This window comes from Aulostomus chinensis, chromosome 14 (assembly GCF_037954235.1).
Source record: "Aulostomus chinensis isolate RoL2024-O1b breed Wild chromosome 14, RoL_Achi_v1.0, whole genome shotgun sequence".
Lineage (NCBI taxonomy): Eukaryota > Metazoa > Chordata > Actinopteri > Syngnathiformes > Aulostomidae > Aulostomus > Aulostomus chinensis.
The window spans coordinates 12,766,955-12,788,463 of record NC_141333.1 but is presented as its reverse complement, the minus strand read 5'-3'; the positions used below and the strand labels follow the sequence as shown (position 1 = coordinate 12,788,463).

Here is a 21,509-nt window from a genome sequence, read left to right as displayed (position 1 = left end):
TTAAAAAAATCTAAATTATTACATGAGCATACACTACAGTGGGTTCAGTCACACTCCTAAATAAGAGAACAGTTACACTTTATTTATTAAATATAGACGTTAGAAGTAATTGTATTGTTTTTATCACATTATAAATTTCATCTCAGAATTTACAATTCTACAATTTCATTTGGCAGACGCTTTTGTCCAAAGCGACGATACAAATTTCTGATTTGTATTCTATATTTATGACTTTTTTTCATAATTATGACTTACCATTAGAATATTTTTCATCATCAAGGACACATTTTTATCCTTCTTTTTCTAATGGAGGAAACAGGCTTCCATGGATTCACCATCTCCTTAAACACCTTTTGTCCATCAAACAAATCATCACCTTCAGCGCAGCTCTGCCATCAGCTGGATGCTCCTGGTTGTTACAAATAATTTAAAATGATGCACATAAATGAAGAAACAAAATGTTATCCACAAAGCATGCTGTTTTCCTGGAGCTACCAGTGGAAAATTGTGTGTAGGTCATATACATATAAAGTTGGGCTTGACAAAAATCATCCCCATGAACAAAATTTTAATCAAACAGGCATCTGTGCTCTATTTTTTGACTGCTCATGTTTCACCGACATGAGGAAGTTTGAGAATCACTGCTCTATTAGCAGCAGGCTTTAATTGTAAATAAAATTAGCTCTTCACATTTTTGAGTTTTAATTAAGTGAAACGAACCATCTCGTACCTGACTGTGCTTGTAACACTGAGGGTCACATCCACAGTAACGTCGGTCGGTCTCAATTTCCTCTATTCTGCAAGTTGGAGGAGCAGACTGGTTTAACTGCAGGAGCCGACAGGTCTAAAACTGAGGCCCACTTGGTGTGTGTGGCGTTAAACTGCGCATAATCAACCGCGTAAAGGACACTAGAAGATGAAATATCAGAGAACACAAGGATACTTTATTTACTGTATGCGAGAGGGAAACATTTACAGAGTGAGATTTATTGGCATGATGTGCTGAGAGCGGCCAAGTCAGGTTTAATTGTCAGGTGTAGACTTGTAGCTGTTGTCGATAAGGTCCTTGTTGAGGGTCTCCACCTGGAACCAGGGACCGTCTCCCCTCTGCCTCATGCGTCTGCGAACCTCCAGCTCTGCCAGTCTGTTAACGACCAAAAAATAAGTCTGTAGCAACGAGCATACAGGGAGTGAAACGACAGAGTGATGATAAAACAGGAAAGCTAAATAGTTTTCATTTTGAATCTCACAGACACTTTAGTGCACGCACCTTTGATTGTGCAAATTGTGTGACTCAAAATTACATTACTAGTGCCTTTAGCCAAAGACATAATGATTTATCAGTTAGTTGACGTTTGAGTTGAGTTTAGTTGTATCCCAATTTTATATGCTAGCAAATGCTACTGATTAAATTTCCTTCTCAGTGCCTTGATATTACGCATTGCAAGAACCGCTGTTGTTCACTACTGTTCTCTGCTTGGACAGGTTTTGCTTTATCCCTCATGTTTACTGATCAAATGTGCACAAGAAGAATTAGCACGTAATAAGTAAAATATCTAACTACTACAGTGGCAATGGGTGCTTAATTTATTTATTTTTTAATCAAGATTTCCACAACAAAAGAATGATTTCTGTCACAGGCCAACAATTAAAAATGGCTTTTGCCATCTTTTCATTTGTATAACAGGCATCCAATAATATTCATGTATCATCCTCACCTCATATCTGCCTTCTCTTTCTCTATTTGGATTGCAGCCATCATCTTTTCATAATCCTTCACTGGAGAATCGTACACGTTCCGTGCAATCCACCGGGTGATAGGGTGCTGCAACGACAGAGGAAATACTGACAACAGCTGTAATCTGTGCAAATTTAAGAATCAAAAGGTTTCCTCAATTCAAATACTACAATATTTACTACATGATGATACTACGCCAGACCTGCCAATTGAATCACCAGCAGATAATAAACATTGAAAAAAATTAATTGTTTCATCAATGCGGTATTCATTTTCATTTAGTTAAAAAAAATCATGTGACTTTAATATACATAATTCCTTTGGCTTTGTGACATATTCCCATCTAAAGAGTACAAGAATATATGGATGCAATTAATTAATTTTTTTAAACGTGGGTTAAGACAATAAAATCTAGATTGAAAGCCCTTATATGAATCAGGCTTCATACAAGGCAAGAGGGATTTTGGGTTGTTAAAACTGCATGCATTCTCAAAAACCTGCTAGAAAGTGTTGATGGGAGGAAGAAGAAAAAACACAGCTATGGTACATACCTTGTAGTATTCCCAGTGCTCAGGTTCATAACCCTCTGGAATTTCAGCCAGCTCTGCCTCACCTTCAGAACAAAATTACAAATTACAATTTAGATGAAACTGGCATGAAATGTATCAAAATTATACACTGAATACAGAGATATGGAAACTTACCAATGAAGATATTCACACATGTGACAACGATAGCTACAGGGATACCAGTGAGCAAAGTGTAGTACAGCTGAGGAAAAAATAAATAAATGAAAAGGATTTGAAAAACGAAATTATGTAATTATTATTAAAAGGAGTGCAGAAAACATCTTTATTTTGGCACGATTATGACCAATATACTATATTGTGTATCACTACTCACAAAGTATTTTATAAATCTCCTGTCATAAAATCCAGTGGCTTTGATGACAAAAGTTTTCTTTTCATGTCCCCAACGGACAACCACTGAAAAACAGAACATTGACAGAATCATGACCAGGACATTAGGAAGTCATATATCATCAGTTTTATCTGATAGCACTCCATTTGTTGAAAGTCACTTGAATATTTCCTGGTTTTAATAGGGTAAGTTTCCTGTTGAGTGTTAAGAGGCAAATAAATGACAATTATATTATCATGATAATGATAATTTCTCTATTTAAACCTGTCAGATAGAAGACTTTGGTATTAGGAACAACAAAATTATTGTGAAGTATTAATACACATTCTATCACGTGAGTAAATAAATTTATTTGTATTTACAACATTCAATTTCAATATCCTTCACTTCTGTCAAGCTTATTGAATCAAAAAAATATTCTAGAGCCTATCTAAAGGGAAAATATGCATCTTGAACAATGAATAAAGTGAATAAAGCGGTCAGGGTTGCTTAATGTTGACAGTAGGACAGATGCTAATAGCTAGCTGACGTTAGCAAGCTAACACCCCGCCGCAAGGTCACTAGAGCAGGAAGCCACATTTCGTTTCAAATTAATCGCACTTTTATCAGCCAGAGCGTCACGTACCTTTATCTGTCCGCGGGACTGTCCGAGTGAGTAAATTTGCGACAGTATTTCCAGATTTTAGAGGACCAAGCCTCGCTGCAAGTGCAGCAGCAGACCTGAGTACACTCATGCCCACCATTGCTGCTATGGGACGGACTGTAATTCGTCGATGAGAAGTGACGTAGAAAATTGCCATCTTTGAAATGGGCTCAGACATTGGGTGTGATTTCAATTACTGATTGTATTAATGTGGAGTCATTATCGAAACATTTCTAACGTAAATTTAAAATATATTATTTTGTAGACAAATCTAAAATTAAATTTATGTCTGTACTTCCAGAAAGTGAAGAAATGCATGTTGGGTAAAGTGGGAAGGACAAATTAGCGGTAAAGATGGCGGCGTCCGGCGTAGCAGGACGCGTCATGGGTCTTTGCAAGCAGTTTCACAATGTTTGCAGGATATCTTCATCGACGAATCTTCACAACTGTGCTACTAATTTTACAAAACTCCAGTCTCGTCTTAATTGGTAAGATTCAGTGACGTGTAAGCAGTCTTATAGCAAGCGTGGCGTACCTAGCACGGTTCCTCCTGTAGCTTCACGCTAACGGTAACATGACAGGCAGGATGCCTGTGACCCTTGGTGACAGTTCATGTGTTATGTTTATTTATGTGTGAGGTAATTTTCCTCCATAACCATTATTCAGGAATAAAGCAGTAGGCCTTCTATCACCAAAGTGGGAGTCAAAGCGTATCGAATTAGCTCGACGTGTTCTATCTCACAGTGCGAAGGTTAATTATGTGTTGACAAATGTTGCTAGCCTGGATAGAATCTCAAGAACTATAAATGTCTTAAGATTTTCTTTCAAAAATCATGCAAGAATCTGTAATTCATTGTCCTGTTACTGTTGTTATTTATACTTTTATTGAAGCTCCCTGTGCTAACTACTGGGGCATCTGTAATTCAGTAGACACGAAGAGAATTGTATTTAATTTTCATCATTGGTTTCTTTCTGCGTGTTTTTTGATAATTTGCGAGTGAGCATCACATAATGAAAATGAACCAAGCAGCAAACTAACAAGCATGGGTGTGATTTTCTGGTTATTGAGGTAAAGTGTCGATGGTTTTCAAGTTTCCCTTTGCTGCCTACTGAATGAGACATGATCACATTTATATTTGAGTCTCATGTGATGTTTTTTTCCCCCTCACCAGGGACAAATCTCCGCTCATTGCCCTGTGTTCGTACAATCCCACCAGCTCTCTGGGACAGTGTCGTGCCTTGCATACCACAACTAGCAGAAGGGGACTGGAAGAGTTCTTTGATTATCCTGACAACTGGGGGGAGAGCGCAGTGAAATCAGGTAGAGCATTCACCAAGGACATGCAGTACCTCCAGACCAGCGTGATTGCAAGGTCTCACCACTAACAATGGGGCACTGAGTTTGAAGTTATGTTGGCAGAGATATTGCGAATTTCATAATCAGCACAATTTATTTTATGTTTTTTGTTATGATATTATAGGTGGACCTTGGACAGCCAAACAACTGAGAAAAAAGAGCAACGAAGATTTACACAAACTCTGGTAAACCCTGTGGAGAGGATTCAATTTATTGTTGTGTAAAAATATTTAGTAGTAGTAATAACGTCATCCTTTCTCAGGTATGTGCTGCTGAAAGAGAAGAACATGCTGCTCACAATGGAGCAGGAGTCAAAAAGAGAGCGAGTTTCAATGCCGAGTCCAGAGAGAATAAGGAAGGTCGGTATGGTGACATCACCACCATTGCTGAGAAATGGCCTCCACCTCTGATCCAGTATGAACGATGTTTTCCTTCTGCAAGGTGGAGCGGTCGATGATCAGGCTGGAGACGGTGGTGAAGGAGAGAGAGACCGCACTACGTCTGCTGCAGACGGGACAGGAGAAAGCCAGGCCGGGTGCCTGGAGAAGGAACGTATTTGGATACACCTACTGGTGAGGGCAACGTGATGATGTATGTGATTTCAAATATTCACAAGTAGAAATAAAAGGTTCTTAATTAACCTTTGAGTTAAGCAGTACTTTGCGCAAAATAAACATTTTGGGTGAAATACAGCTTTAAATCGACCGTTCTGTCCACAGGGAATTTGGGAACTGAACCACCACAAGTTTATCCAGACTTGTGTGACAGAAATTTCAATCAAATTGATGTTCCAGCGTGACTTAACAAAATGCTGTGGACAGATTTTTATATTAAGTTTCAGACATGGTACACTGAAGTGGCGTCACTCATAAGTTGCTTTTTCTCCCTCAGGTATCGCTTCAAAGAGTACGCTATTCCATGGTACATGAATAGAAGATACAAGCGGAAGAAGTTTTACACACCCAAGTTTGTTGAACCATACGTGAGGTATGTTACGCTACACTTGCAGTGTTATTCCATTTTAGCATAAAACTGACGCATGGAGACTTTTTGTTGTCAACAGCTTCCCCTCTCTGACTTAAAAATCGTTTTGACATGTTTTGTTTTTTTTGTCTTGCAGGCTACAAATAGAGAAGTACATTCGGGAAAAGTACAGGAAAGACCGCTACGAAAGGGAAACTCTGGCCAAACTCAAAAAAAGGTTTCCTCAAATGAAGGTTCCAGCATCTGGAAATGTCAGGCTCTAATTCAAAGTCCTGTTCCACTGACATCCGTCCAGACTGGAGGCTTTTCAATCAGCTCCCTGTGAACGGCTGAGAACGTCTGAAACTGGTGTCCTATGTAAAGTTTTTGACCAGATGTGACTTGAATTTAACTGTCACCCTGAAATGTTTATTCATACTCATTAAAAAACACCATACACCTCATGTACTGAGTCTTTTGTAAACTGATAAATCTGACCAGATAGTTTCACTATTTAAATGTATGCATGCTGTCCAACTTAGGCACTCATAGTGTGCTTTTCATTTTATCATTTAGGAAAAAAAAAAAAAAACTTCAATTTTTTTTAAGACCATGTGTATACATTACACGGCAAACGTGAAAATTAAATAAATTTATTGAAAGTTGATACACCAATAAGCAGAAGTGAGAATTAACTGTTTGGCTAAAATGAGCTTATAACACAAGATATTTATGAACAAAACTACATTTCTTCCAAATACAACCTAGTCATCCAAGTTTCACCTTCACAGTATCCCGTAGATACCCTGTAAGTGAAACTTGACATTTTAAGATCGGACCACAGACTCTGTCCAAGAGAGCAAAAACCAAACAAACCCATGGACAGAAGTATCATGATCAGGTGTTAGTCGGTTCCAGATATACGGAATTTTTGGAGATGCAAAGGTTCCATGGAAACATCCTCCATTAGAAGATAAGGCAGCAGATCCAATGTTATAACATAAAAAAAACAACTTGAACTCTACTTTTTGCAAAAGTAATACATTTACACTGTTGATGTTATGTTGGTATTTGACAACACTTTGCCAGAAACAAACTCAGTTACTGTTGAAAACAAATACAAAACGAGAGTCGTCTTCTGTGGCGTTCCTGAGTCCGGCGTCAGTCATGATGCTTGTGGCAGACAGCGATGATGAGGATGGAGTTTGGCTGGGTGTATATATATATATTCTTAAAAAAAAAATCAAGGGCATTTCCTGTCCACACACTGTTTTCCTCCTTCCTCATACTCTTGTTTGGAGATCCACATCTGCTGGAAGGTTCCCTGGGAGAGACAAACTAGTTTTACTACTTTGCAAATCCAAAATCTTCCAATTAAAAGCATTTCTGAAATCAAGGTTTTCACATAAGATCAAGCAAAAATGATGTGAGGACAGAAATGCACATTCGCATGAACAATAAGTCTCTGTTAATTGCATTTTTCTTTAATTACGCTGATTATATTTTCTTATTTTTAGTGTCTCGTACTTTGCCACTTTTGCGAAATCGTTAGTGGTTCCAGTTTGTCCTTTAAAGTAAGTGTTATAGTTGTATGTGTCTGTAATATGTATCCTTTCACAGTGGCCTTGACCTTTGATCTCTGAAATCTTTTCAGTTCATCCTTAAGAATTTTAAGAAATTCTCTTTAGGTGTTCTGAGATATTGCATCAAGAAGAATGGGAATGACATGCAGCGAGAGGGCCAAGGCTGTCAGGGGCACAGAAGCATACAAATAAGTAATATTTAACAAAAGATGTAAAGGTAAACAAGGCTCAGAGCCACTGTAGCTGCTTTGTGACGTGAATGTCACATGTACACTTCTTTGGGATGATTACAACTACAAATGTGACTTTCGAGCGATTGAAGGTGGAGCTGCTGTGTCCTTACAAGTGACGCCAGGATGGAGCCTCCGATCCAGGCGCTGAACCGACGCTCCACTGTCGTGTTGTTGGCGATCAGCTTCAGCCTCATGCTCTGCAAATCACAAACACCTTCAAATCACGGCACGTATATGAAGAGCCGACGACAATAACAATCTGCACTTTTTGTATCCGTCGTTTGTTATTTATCACCATCAGCATCGACCGAAACTCACCGGAGGAGTTTTCTGGGATAGTTCTCTGTTGAGTCGGTCAGTGAAGCCCTGAATGAGCGTGTTTCCTCCGGTCACCACCACGCTGCCATACAGACCCTGAGACGCAAATCACACGTTAAGAACATTAATGTGCATTTGTTGTCAAGACAAAAATAAATGCAATTGTGTTAATAACTTGTGTGCATTTACCGGCCGGATGTCGATGTCGCACATTCCCACGCTGGTTGTCACTACATGACCGACTCCTAACATGGTGTTTCCAGACAGGCCCTGTGATTGGAGCAAAATAAAACACCAAATGACACCCCGAAAACATACACACAGATAATAGAACTGTTGAACAATTAAAAACACACACACACACACACCTTGGCATTCGAGGGGTCAAAAAGTCCCTCTGGGATTTTCAGCCTCTCGGCCCCAAAATCACAGTTGTAGCCGTTGGGCAGCTCGTAGTGCACCGTGGGCATCTGGGCAGCCACTCTGAGGGAAGAGGGGGAGGTTTCCTATGATTCTGGTGTTACTGGAATTAAATCCCCAATTTAGAGGATTGACGTTTGCTTTTTCAGCTAGTAAACCTCAAAATAAGCTGCCCGATACACCATAACGTGTTTAAAACCCCCACGTTACCCTTCATTAACCCACACCCACCAAGATGTTCCAGTCAAACTAGTGAAATCTGCTGAACCGAGTTAAAAATCAATATCAAAAATTACAAGAGCATTTTAACTGAAACTAACAAATATGAGGTTTGATGGAAAATAAGCACCAATTTCAGAAAATAAGATTTTTCACAGTCAAATTTCATCATTCTATCAGGTATTTACTGGGTTTTTCATGGAATCTGTAGTGGTCTATTTCTACCGAGCAGCTATACGAAACCATCCTCTTACTGTTCATCATACGGTGAGTCTGACACCTGCAGCACAGATGCCTGGAAGTCCTGGATCACACACTGTAATCATTAAGAGAGGGAAGGTTTGCACTCCTTCCACAACAAAACACACATAAAGATGTTACGTTTCCATGGTGATGGGCTGCCACTTACATTGCACATGTAGTTGTGCCACGAGCGAGTGACTTGAGGTAGTTTCTCCTTCTTCTTCCAGCTGGCCTGAGATCCCTCCCGTACTGGATCCTGAAATGATACACGCTGAAGCTGGCTGGGATGGATGATGCAGGTTTGACTCGTATTTTACATGTGGGACTACATTCAGAGTCGTTCAAGAGGCATTAAACAACTGATCACAAACGACAATTCAATACGGCTGCCAAAGGAGGTTAGTAAACAGTGACAGAATCAGAATCAAGCTGAGATCTTAAAAACACAGCAGACAGAATTATTCGATGACAGCTCACCTTTGATGCAATCATGTAAGGAGGAATGATTTCAACGCTTAACTCTTGAAAAAGCTCCCTACACTGCATGCTCATGAAGTCTCCAGCCAGCGGCGATTTGACAATTCCTGTCAGAAAGAACAAACATAGCAAAACTGAGAAAAGTAACGGCTTCTGTACATATTTGGAAAGATGAGGACGCCTCTCTGCAGCGTATGGATACGACTCAGTGACAGGGACGTCACACCCTTCTGTTAGAAAGAGTTCTACTCCTTCAGAGCTTGTGATGAGCAGCTGATTGCTCCAACCAGCAGATGGCGACATAATTGACTGAAAGGCTGTTCATGTATTAACCAAAGGAGGATGAAGATGATTGTCACCTTGCTGCAGGACATAGCCATCATGCACCGGTATGGCTGTGGTGTGTGTGGCCCCGCTGTCAAGGACCAAGCCTGTGGACCGACCGTTGGCAAAGCTGGCGCGCTCAGTCAAGGAGTTGTAATGCAGTTAAACATTTATCAAACAGTCATCAAAGTAGGTGAGGTTATAAAGGATACGCAGACAAAACCGCTGACTTGCAGAGAAAGAAGGCGGGAATGTTGTAATGTTCGAACATCAGCTCTGTTAGTTTCTCTCGTTTCGCTCGCGTGTTCCACTGCGAACAAGAAAAAAAACAAAACATAATAACAGATGATGAGCAACACAATTCCAAACTAATATCTTTCCCTGTGAGGTGATGAAGACCGGAATAATCTTCACGGAGAACAAGTAGAATCTCAAACCCTCCTTTTCGCTTTCAGCTGACAACATTCAAACCACGGAAGAGGTTACAAGTGTAGGTAGACAACGTGAACTCACAGACGCTTCTGACATGAGAACTGGATGCAGGCTTGGTTCCGACTTGAAGTGCATTTTGTAGGTGTGATCCAGAATGGCCTGGAAACTGTCCCAGTCCTCAACTATTAAAAGGACGAAAAGAGATGGAACATTTACAGGCGTTCTTGTATGTAAAATTACCGTCATAGATTATTTGTGACATTACAGTAGAGAGCAGAGATGCATTTTTCAGTTCTTAAAAGGATGGGTAATCATTTAATTCAACACATGTGGGGTAAAAGTAGTCGTTCATTCTGGAAATGGTGGAGGTGAAGAGATCTCTTATCATTACAATCCTAATTTTAGCGATAACAAATAACAAATTAAATCCACATTTCAGGGCAGAAATGAGGTAAAAGCATCTAATTTGGATACGAGTCAGTAGTGGTAACTTAAAAACACACTTATGTTCAACATAGAGAGACCAGGCCAAATATTTCCTCTCAACCTTTGTCTGAAGCACATAGCTGCGATTACTCAAGGTCTTTAGCTTCTTTCCTCGCTGAAGACCGACCAAAAACTCAACGTCACAGAAAAACTGTGGATCTTTCGTCATTGCTGGGTCAGATGGAGGAGAAAATAGATCGAAGATGAGCTTTTTTAGATAATAATTTGAGCATCAGGTGCCGATGTTCCAGGTCAACCCTCGAAGGGAGGCTGCGGTCCCACACCGCTCTTCTACTGCAATTAAGATCGGTGTCACGCTCAGCCCTTAATAGCCTCAACTCTTCCGGTCCAGATTCGAATGAGCCCCATCAGCTAGGCCAGTGAAGCAGAGAAGCATCCTTCCATATCTGCAGCCGCTGGTTCTTACGGGGGGGGGGGGGGGGCGAAATGAAACGGACCAGAAAAACTGAACATGTGCAACCAAGAATGTTCAGGGAATTCAGAGCCTGAAATTTTTTGGATGACGAACCAGACTCAGAATTGATGGGCGGATTGACAGAAAAGTAACTGATGGAAATTGTGGTGATGAACTAATTATTCAAGTAGTTCCAAACATCTAGAAGTCCAGTTTCTTTAACGAGCATGTTGTGATTCATTTTACGCATCATTGATTTGTTTTTCAGCCTAAGGTGAGGTGTCACATTCTGCTGCAGGACACTGTACTGAGCATTTCTACTGATTTATTTATTATTCTAGAGATTAAACGTGTGGTTTCAAAGGCAAGTATATTCAACTTTGTAATTATGTTTCAAATTGCCGTAAAATGCAGGTGATTAAAAATACCATTTTGATTCGTGGTTACATTTCGTGAAATTATAAGTATAAATTTTACGCCATGTAAGTCGGTGAGGATTTGAGCTCAACAATTTACTGTTTGCGCTTAATTTCTCGCATTTTATTCTTTACAAATTGTTATTTATATGTGGAGGATTATTAATGTGCACAGCATTGCAATAGTCTGACATTTACATAGAATCCAATAAAAAAAAATATCGAGGCAAATGCTTCATCTTTGTTGATCAGAGTTTTAATCAAATGTTGGTGTGGGCTGCAAAAGATTGTCATATGTGTAATTGGGCCACAATATTCCTAATTTTGAGAATGACACTTGCCAGACAATCAGCTAATGAAAAGAATAAACAGATGAATCATTGGAAATAATCCTTAGTTGCATAACTTTTTTTCTGAACAATGGTGTAAATCTCAGAGTGAAGAGGACGCTGCGTCCCACGGAACTGGGACATCTTGGGACATGTGTTCCACGTCTGGCTCTGGGTGCTCCAGCGCATCCATATGGTACAAGAACACATAATGAGAGATGAGTGGCTGGAAGACCTGAGCCAGAGAGGGGGGTTGCCTTGTTTTGAGAGGACATGAGGTGGGAGAGCTCCTAATTATGAGTTGCCTTGATCTTCAGATGATCTCATCAATATTCATGAAGAGCAGCCAGCATCTGTACATCAGTCCGGGGTCTTCAACGTCGGCCCTGACGAGTCTAATTATGGTTATGGATCGGGTAGACTGGATTATAAATATTCATGGCTGAGTTTACGTCACAAATCATGACAATAAACTGGGTCCCACACTAGCAACCGATCTGGACTCGTTTATGTTCAGTAAATCCTTTCTCACTCATTTATCGGCACAACCCCACTCTATTAAGTCTAGATGTCAGATTCCACCTTTATATGACATCATTACCCTCCATCCAAATTTTTTTCCAAAGGTCAACACTCACTCATGCCGTTCTTGAGCGGAGACATGACCTCCATGTTCTCCCTGGGGACCCTCAGCTGGTTGGTATCGATGTAGTAGGTGGTTCCACTCTGTTTGCCTTTGTCTCCGTCCGTCTCCATGGGTGTGCTGCCATCCTCTCGGTCAAGAGTCACGCCGATCACCGTGGGGAAATCAGCCTGAGCCCGACCACAGCAACAAAAAAACAACAACAACAACAAAAAAAACGCACAAGGTCATTCTCACACTTCTTTGGTGTCATTAGAATAAGTGGTAAAATAAAACCATTACCACCAAGTCCTCATCCCTGATGACTATTATTCAGTACAAAAAAAAAGACACCAACATGAACGACAGTTCCTAAAGGCATGTTGCCTCTGCCAAGGTGTTTATGACCGTCACTGTCAGCGCAATTAAAAAAAAACTAGCAGGTTGATCGACAGAGGTGCCGCATGAGCCAACTGAGAAACACAGGGTGGAGTTACTTGTTCTGTTTGACCACTGCATGATAAGGCATTATCTGATATTTTTCTCACCTCCTCTGGAGGTGGCCATTTAGGAATTTTGCTGATCCTGATGAAATGTTACCTGTAAGTGGGAGGTTGGCTTTGGTGGAGGTATTCCCCCCTACAGAGCTTAACAATACATCTTTCATCTTGCAAAAAAACAATGTCTGAACTCTGTAACTTCAGAGACAGGAGGACAAACTCGGCCTGATAACAGAAACTCCAGTCAAAAACAGAGACGAACATTAACGTGAGTGCTTAACATTTTGGGAAATATACTTATTAGCCTTCTTTTCAGAAGCTAAATGAGATACAGTCACAACCATTTGAATATGTGGTCATTGCCAGAGTTAGCAGACTTTAAAATAACTTTAATGGAAACTGGGGGAAAGAGCCAGCCTGCCTCTCTTCCGGTTGCCTGGCAACTACACAGTGAAGACAAGATTGAAAGAAGTTACAGCTCCAGGCCAGGAATTGTTCTGGCACATGCAATACCCCAACACGTGATTTATACACATTGGTAATATTGGTGGTCATTTTTGGACAGTCCATGCTGTCTTTAGCATGTTGTAGTATCTCACAGGTCACTGGGGGAGGTTGTCTTTAATTCTGTGGCATTTCTAGGGATTGTAATAGAATAAAGACAGATCAACTAAGCCTTCTGACTAAAATGAACATAATCCAGACTAATCAGACCCAAGCAAGTCATCCAGAATGAGCTGAACTCAATTTATTTCATCAGTCTCCAGGGAAACAAACCTCATTTCTTGATATCAGCGTACCCCCGGAAGAGAAGATGAAGAGGAAGATGCGAAGAAGAAAAAAGTACACATAGTAAATCAGGTCATTGGAGCGATCCACTTACCTTGGGACAATCTTCTCCTGCATAACCAGCTCTTACAGAGTATGAGCCGATGTCAAACACCAGCGCTCCCACCTCATCTGAGGAAATGAAAGCAATTCTATTAATAAATGTAACATCAATGGATTTGCTACATTAATACTATCATAGTCAATGTTAGTTTTGTTTCAGGTGTATCTATGTACACAACATTTTTCAAAACATACTGCAGAAATGTTTGGTCTGTACGATAATAATAATTAGCATTATTTTGGTAATCACAGGAAACATTAATAGTAGATTCTTAACAATATTTTATACCTCTGATACCTCTGACACCTAAATACTAAAACTGACACTGCCTTTTTTTCAATGTACAGACATCAACTCACATGGTTAAAAAAAGCTATAACAGTAATTATTCCAGTATTCTTCTAAATATTAATGTTGAGATCTTTGCTTTTTGCATAAACCCTCAGCAAGGGGAATTTTCTCAGGAAAGATGTCTGAAACGCCGAAGCTGATAATCAATATAGTGATGGTTGATATCGATATTTACTAAGTTGTTAATTGTTAATGATTTTAAAAATACAAAGTTTGCTTAGCAATGGGGAAAATACATTTGCCTCAACTAATAATTCAAATTACTGTGATAAAGTCAGGCGATTTTATATGTAGTGAACTGACACATACTGTGCAAGTTGTTGTAGAGGATACTTTATGACAGGTGACAACAGCAGGAATTGTGTATTTCACAACGCTATTGCTAACTCGAATGATTTTAATAATTTGACTAAATATAAAAGTTGCACGTTCGCCATCTGAAGATATTTAAAATAACATCAAACTTTTACTCTGTGTTAAATTGTGAGAATCTTAGAAATGCACGGCTCTTCTTGCTAGAAAACAAACAGTACGATATGTCCTCGTAAATTCACCAAGCCCACTTCCATTCATTCCACTGTTAGCTAACGTTAGCTATCGATACGGCGGTTAAATGGTGCAACTGACATTTATAGGACCAAAAGACTATACACTCAACGTAACAGACAATTTACATATTTCTACATGAATGCTTGTTAAAAGTTCGCAATAACGTAGCTTTAGTCTACCACGGAGCTTGCCCCAAAGCTGGTTACAGAGCTAAGATATGAAGCTAACTAAGAAGCTAGCTAACGCCACAGTGTGGAACAACGTGAGCAACTGATTCATTTTATTTAGACCATGGAATATCACTCACCCCCTCCATACACTCCGCCACTCATCCTCTAAATGATCGCAACAGCACCTTTATTAATATTCCTTACTATAGCGGAATCAGAACCGCCAGACTGTTAATCACAACAAAGGAAATGTGTTAGCATGGAGCAACCTAACCAGGCGGGCGCCACGCTACGTCACAGTGACTGTCCAATCAGAGCGCTGCAAAGCAGCAGGGCTCTGTGACGTACATATCAAGAGACTAGAATATTTCCTTCCACCAGTGGACGTGGCCCTGAGGACCTAAGAGCAAGTAAGTTAGAAACTGTCCAGAAAAAATTCAAAGTCATTCATAAGTATTGCAAACTTATGAGCAGCTCGTCGAAATAGCGACATTTTAACAGCACGGTAATGTCAGTAGGTGTAGACCGCAGGACCTTGAGTCACGGTCGTTTAGACTCAACACATGACGCTGAGCACGGTGACCACGACAGTTGGGAAAGTAGTTCTAGTTAACACGCTGTCATGCAGAAATTTGGGATTTCAAAAATGCAACGATGAAATAATTCCTTTGATTAATTTTCAGGAACACTGTCGGCAAAAAATTCAATTCAGCCGTTAAATTATTATCATTACTATTTTATTTTTTGCGTTATCACTAGTTAAAGTTTCGGCAGCCGCCTGGGCGTGGAGATGATCTGGGCAAGCGCATGGTGGAGTGATTTGGTGGCCTTGAAACCAAAGTCTGGCAGGGTCTATGGTTATATAATAACCGTAAAACACATACCAATCTAAAATGATGAGCTGTTACCAGGAACTGGCCTAAATGGCATCTGGGGGAACTGAAGAGATCAATGCTCAAATCATAAGCTGAACGGTTAAATAAAGAGTTTTGATAAGTGCTGTTCAAGAATCTTTGTCAGTAGCTCATCCAGTTTATGCACATTTTTTTGTAAAAAAAAAAAAAAAAGCGATTTACAAAATAAGTAAATTAGCTCAATCACATGGGAGTTTAACTACTGCTTCCTTCTTGTGAGGATTTGCTTGTTTTCTAAAATGATTAGCTTTTATAATCAATTGATGAATAGATTTGTCAACATGAAGAAATATCAGCCACCTGTAGTAGATGAGATTGTGGTCATTAGTTCTTCATTAATATTCTCCAAATTGTTTAAAAATGTAAATTAAAAAAAAAAAAAACTTTTTCCAGCATCCATGCAGCGCTGCTTCACCCTGACCGTCGCCCGACACAGCAGGCTCTTCTTGAGAAGTCCATTTGCATCTACCCACTGCCAGCAGTCAGCAGCAATGTCAAGTCTTCTCATCAACCAGCCCAAATATGCCTGGCTTAAAGAGCTGGGCCTATCTGAGGACAACCCCGGTGTTTACAACGGAAGCTGGGGAGGCAGCGGGGAGGTTATCACATCCTACTGCCCTGCCAACAATGAGCCAATTGCCAGAGTGACCCAGGCTACTTTGGCGGAGTATGAAGAAACCGTTCAGAAGACAAGGGAGGCTTGGAAGATGTGGGCCGATATTCCTGCTCCAAAAAGAGGGGAGATTGTGAGGCAGATCGGAGACGCACTCAGAAAGAAAATCAACATTCTTGGGAGCTTGGTGTCTCTAGAAATGGGGAAGATCTATGTCGAGGGCGTGGGAGAGGTTCAAGAATATGTTGACGTATGTGATTACGCCGTTGGTCTGTCCAGAATGATCGGTGGGCCCGTCCTGCCATCAGAAAGGCCAGGACACGCCCTGATCGAACAGTGGAATCCGGTGGGTCTTGTTGGCATCATCACTGCCTTCAACTTCCCTGTGGCGGTCTACGGCTGGAACAATGCCATCGCGCTGACCTGCGGCAATGTCTGCCTCTGGAAAGGAGCCCCAACAACACCACTCACAAGTGTTGCTGTGACCAAGATTGTGGCTGAAGTACTGGAGCAGAACAAACTGCCCGGGGCTATCTGCTCCATGACCTGTGGCGGCGCTGATATTGGCACAGCCATGGCGAAGGATGAGCGTGTGGATCTGTTGTCCTTCACCGGCAGTACCCATGTTGGCAAAATGGTGGCCATGATGGTGCAAGAACGGTTCGGCCGCAAGTTGCTGGAGCTCGGTGGAAACAATGCCATCATCGTGTTCGAGGACGCTGACCTCAATCTAGTGGTGCCCTCTGCTGTGTTTGCATCTGTGGGAACCGCCGGCCAGCGCTGCACCACAACCAGGAGGCTGATGCTGCATGAGAGTGTTCATGACACCGTGGTCGAGCGGATCACCAAGGCCTACAAACAAGTCCGCATCGGAGACCCCTGGGATCCCAGCACCCTGTATGGGCCTTTGCACACCAAGCAGGCCGTGGCACAGTATCTGGCAGCAGTTGAGCAGGCTAAGCAGCAGGGTGGTACTGTGGTCTGCGGTGGAAAAGTAATGGATCGTCCTGGAAATTACGTGGAGCCCACCATCATCACAGGATTGGCTCACGACGCTCCTATTGTCCACACCGAAACCTTTGTCCCTATCCTCTACGTCCTCAAATTCAAGACAGAAGAGGAGGCGTTCGCCTGGAACAACGAGGTCAAGCAGGGCCTGTCCAGCAGCATCTTCACCAAAGATATGGGACGGGTGTTCCGCTGGCTCGGGCCAAAAGGGTCCGACTGTGGGATTGTGAATGTCAACATTCCTACTAGCGGCGCAGAGATCGGAGGAGCCTTTGGCGGAGAGAAACACACTGGAGGCGGAAGAGAGTCGGGCAGCGACTCTTGGAAGCAGTACATGAGGCGTTCAACCTGCACGATAAACTACAGCAAGGATCTTCCTCTGGCCCAGGGAATCAAGTTTGAGTGAAGCCTCTAGGTGGTCTGTGGTGGGGTTGAAGATTCCAGACGGAAAGCACTACACATTTTTTACTGGCATAGCGTTGCCTTACGATTGCAAGAGAGTTGTCATGGCGTCTTTGCATTTGGAAAGGTCAGTTCAGTTAAATCAATGTCCGTGGTTATTTTAGATTTGAAATGAGAGTTTGAAAATCATTTTCATCTTTAAAGGTCAAATTGTTTGCCCAATTGTTGACTTGCACTTTCCTACAAGCACTTAGAGATGAAGTGCTAGATGACTGTAAAAGATACATGATACTATATTAAGAAAAGCAAACCTTGATATTTGATGAGAGAGTGCAGTGGACATTGATTAGTTCAGTGATGATGAAATGGTCAGAATAGATGCAGATTGTGTGGATACTTGTAGAGTCAGTTGATTTGAAACAGACAAGAATACAATAAACAAGTCATATATTTGCAAAAAATGTAGCGCATCAAATAGCATTTGATGACAGGATGAATCTTAACATGTTTCCAACATTGCAAAATTGAATCGAAGGCAAGAAGGTTGCTGATATCATCTGTGTGCGTCAATTTTCCAGAATTAACATACTGCTCTGTCCATCTGAAGGGCTTGTCAAGAACATATACTGTGATTTTTCAGACAGTAAAACTGAATAAAAGGCTACTTGTCAACAGTTTTTCTTCTTGAAGTATTATTCAGCCATAACTTCTGTGTTGCAGATAGTGGTGCATTAACTGAGGTCTGTATTTTTGTTTTCCACATAAATACATAGAGACACACATACATTGGCCTTGTTTACTTTATGTCCCACTGAGAAAATTTCAACCCTCATTTATTATTACATTTTATTTTTAATATGAAAATTCATTTGTCACCCCTATATAATAGGGTAATGAGGATATTCTCCTATCCTAAAGATCATTCATCTCTCGTTCATCTCAGCTCAGTAAGATCAGCCGTGCAGATAAATGAAGAACCTCAACAACTCCGCCATCTTGATGCAAAGTATTCAGTCTTATGGGCTCGTTGTACATTTGATACTGAAAAAAATGTAACCTCTTCAATTGCCAACATTTGGAAACACCACAGCAAAACAAAACAAAGAGCAGAGATTGAAACAACCAGGTGAGAGACTGGAGGCATGTGAGGATTTTTATTTTTTTTTGGAAAAGTTAGAATAGGTAACTGGCGATGTCGTTGATATTCTGAGATCAAAGTCAGAATTTAAGTATTTCAATAAATCCAATTAAATTCTGCACGCGGCTTCAATTTTCCTCAGTACTTAAAGGGCATTGATAATATTTGAGCCAGTGGACTTTGCAACAATGTTTACTACAACTTGCAAAGTAATTATGTGGGTTTTAGCTAACAAAGAATCCATGGCCTTGCCTGCAAAAAAAGTAGTGTGGTGAAGTTAGCATCATAACTTGTGTCAGCATACCTCACCAGGACCTATTTAGTCCTAAATTAAAGCCTGATGGTTATTTATAACTCCTTGCTCCTGACATCTACTGTGTAGCTGTTGTAACTGTCAATCATCCAGGCTTGTAAAGTCTTTAACCAAGAAGTACATAATGGTTTTTGGGATGAGGAGTTACTAATAGCCGTCATGGTTGGCTTCCTGTCAGACAAAACTGAGGGTTGAAATTATGTTTAAGAATAAATTTGATCTAAGACCATTTCATGAATGAAGCCCAATTTCTGTTGTGGTTTCAAGTGTAACACTGCCCTCTGTAAGTCCAAGATACACACACACACACACACACACAGCTCATACTGCCTGTTTGTGACTCATAACAAAGCATAACTTATTCTGTCATTCTTTTCACTATTGGAGAAATCCACTCTGTCCCTTTAATAAAAATACTACTTCACCGCCCCCCCATCCTTCGTGCCCCCATATGCTCACCCTCCCACTCCGCATATCTCCTCTACCTCATACTCCAGCTCTGCTTCTCTCTCTCCATTTACTGCTCCCCCTCCGAGCATCTACACACAGCCGAAAGGAACTGAAACCACATAATTCAGACCATTTAGGATGTACACAGGCAACACACACTTCCTCTGCTTCTCATCTGCACTTGAAAAAGGTATGAAAGCTAGAACTTATATATAGATATAGATACATATGTATATCTTCTATATATGTATATATATATGAGTGTGTGTGCATTTGTGTGTTTTAGGCATGCACGTTCTGTGTTGCTGCTGGATTGGTTGCATTATCACAGCAACCACTGCCGGGTGAATTTGAAAATTTATAATCATGGTTTGCTGCAAAGAATGAAATGAAAATAGTTGTTTCTGCTTCTGGCATCTGCACCCGAAGCCTAATTTGGATATGCGCGATGGGTGTGGAGCCACAGCTATCGTTTAAGTTAGGACTAAATCCCCAAAAGAAACAAAGATGATTGTGGTTTTCTTGAGATTCAATTTCATTGTAGAAACTTCCCTATGTGGAACAATACTTCTGTGTTATCTTGTGTCATGAACCGGTGGAGCACAAAATGTCAGGTCAAACTACTTTGTGCGTTCATTTTGATACATTAGTGATCATAATGTGTCACAGGACACATTTAAAATAGAGATGTTTCTCACTTCCTTTAAATTTTTCCTCCGTACATGACGTGACATGTGTGATTCACTTTTTTTTGGAAACCGTTGGTTCATGCTTTGCGCTGCTTGTTTGTGTACCTCAGATTTACAGAAGTGTCTGGGATTCCCCCTGGATTCAAACATCTCTCACTTCTTCTGTTTCACATTTCTTCTGCTGTTTCTTTTGTTTGAAGCAAAAATGTAGCCGTCGGGTTTGCTCCTTTATGTTTAAACGTGTAATCGATGTGTTTAATTGGAGAGGATTGAGCCAACTGTATGTTAAGAAAATGTGTGACAGACCTTTTGATGTCAAATGATGTTACGCATTTCTGTTTTAACTGTTAATTCAGTAACAAATTTTAATTCATTCGTGTCCTAGACAGTTTGTCAATGTTCACACAAAACATTCTGACTTCTATATTACTTACACTTGTGTTTTATTGAAATTTTTTTTAATGTGAATTAAAGACCCCTTAATATTTCTATTTTATTATTTTATTTGGGAAAAAAGCAACAAAACATATTTTTCACATTGTTAGAGCACTCTCTATATGCGTGGATGTCAAGGTATTGCTGTATTATTTATCATGACTTTGTCCACGTGTCCCACCATATTGCTTGCTTTCCCATCAGTGAACCTGACTCCACAATCGGTGTGTCGCTCCTCAATTGTGTGACTCCAACACAACACAAGAGGCATTATCACAGAAATGATGAGGACACTTCAGCGAGCTTCTGCTGTGACAGTCTCTCGCGGGCCAACAATAGAACTGAGATTAGACAAGAAACTGACACAGTGGACACTGTAAAATGCAAGTAGTTACTCAAACGCAATCTGAAGTGATCACTTCTGAAAACCTGTAGGTGAATATCAGTGTGGATATTTGTTACATGTCCAACAAGGCATCCAGTACGCGGTGGCGGCTGATGTGCTAAATCTCTCTTCCTTTATATTGATGCGGTGCAGGTTGGTCCCATATTCTGATTTCAGTGCAGCAGATAAAGTTTTGGCTTTTTGTTCACAGGAGAATATCTTCAATCTTTCTAGAACCATAGTACACATATTTGTATTTACAAACAATTTAAAATACACTAATTTTAGGTTAAAACATAGTTTATAAGGAGACCAAAACTGGGCCAGGCAAGCCGGAGTGAGCCTGTCAGCATTAAAATCCTGAAACTGTCAACATCTATTTTCCAGAAAAAGAGAGCAAGAGTGAAGTGGTAGCGAACCCAGCTAGGCACACATATTTTAAGTCACTTCGCACTCTTCAAGAGGGCCCTTTTTTTTTTTTTTTTTCAATAATCCATTATGCATAGAAGCTCTGGCTCTCCCTGGTATTTCTCCTACCTTCTTGACGTCAGTTGCCATTTG

General features: G+C 40.6%; 5 protein-coding genes across 6 annotated transcripts in view; 2 read left to right on the top strand and 3 right to left on the bottom strand.

Annotated features, from left to right (window-relative positions):
* usp13 (ubiquitin specific peptidase 13) overlaps positions 1-871 on the bottom strand; it is a 34,173-nt gene extending 33,302 nt beyond the window's left edge. For both annotated transcript variants that reach the window (XM_086223358.1, XM_086223359.1), the window contains exons 1-2: positions 731-871; positions 256-409 (exon numbers count right to left, since the gene is read on the bottom strand). The gene's annotated coding sequence lies outside the window, so the exon portion shown is untranslated. The remainder of the gene's footprint in view (positions 1-255; positions 410-730) is intronic.
* A 55-nt stretch (positions 872-926) lies between these two features.
* Positions 927-3,444, bottom strand: ndufb5 (NADH:ubiquinone oxidoreductase subunit B5). Its single transcript, XM_086223366.1, has 6 exons — positions 3,285-3,444; positions 2,642-2,724; positions 2,443-2,509; positions 2,290-2,351; positions 1,719-1,825; positions 927-1,144 (listed from the first exon to the last, which is right to left on the bottom strand). The coding sequence occupies exons 1-6, from the start codon at positions 3,400-3,402 to the stop codon at positions 1,024-1,026; spliced, it is 558 nt and encodes a 185-aa protein (XP_086079492.1). The 5' UTR covers positions 3,403-3,444; the 3' UTR covers positions 927-1,023.
* Positions 3,445-3,469: 25 nt separating this feature from the next.
* Positions 3,470-6,105, top strand: mrpl47 (mitochondrial ribosomal protein L47). Its single transcript, XM_086223365.1, is given in 8 exon segments — positions 3,470-3,790; positions 4,475-4,623; positions 4,784-4,844; positions 4,922-5,018; positions 5,101-5,231; positions 5,551-5,646; positions 5,780-5,835; positions 5,838-6,105. Coding segments are annotated over 8 exon segments (855 nt in total). The 5' UTR covers positions 3,470-3,656; the 3' UTR covers positions 5,969-6,105.
* A 150-nt stretch (positions 6,106-6,255) lies between these two features.
* Positions 6,256-14,913, bottom strand: actl6a (actin-like 6A). The gene is made up of 14 exons (XM_086223363.1): positions 14,739-14,913; positions 13,523-13,599; positions 12,156-12,330; positions 9,953-10,053; positions 9,652-9,749; positions 9,475-9,569; positions 9,116-9,222; positions 8,805-8,894; positions 8,650-8,711; positions 8,125-8,239; positions 7,946-8,026; positions 7,757-7,852; positions 7,549-7,635; positions 6,256-6,946 (listed from the first exon to the last, which is right to left on the bottom strand). The coding sequence occupies exons 1-14, from the start codon at positions 14,761-14,763 to the stop codon at positions 6,866-6,868; spliced, it is 1,290 nt and encodes a 429-aa protein (XP_086079489.1). The 5' UTR covers positions 14,764-14,913; the 3' UTR covers positions 6,256-6,865.
* aldh7a1 (aldehyde dehydrogenase 7 family, member A1) lies at positions 14,869-18,908 on the top strand. The gene is made up of 2 exons (XM_086223362.1): positions 14,869-15,011; positions 15,909-18,908. Exon 2 carries the CDS (start codon positions 15,914-15,916, stop codon positions 17,540-17,542), a length of 1,629 nt encoding a protein of 542 aa, XP_086079488.1. The 5' UTR covers positions 14,869-15,011; positions 15,909-15,913; the 3' UTR covers positions 17,543-18,908.
* Positions 18,909-21,509: the final 2,601 nt, after the last annotated feature.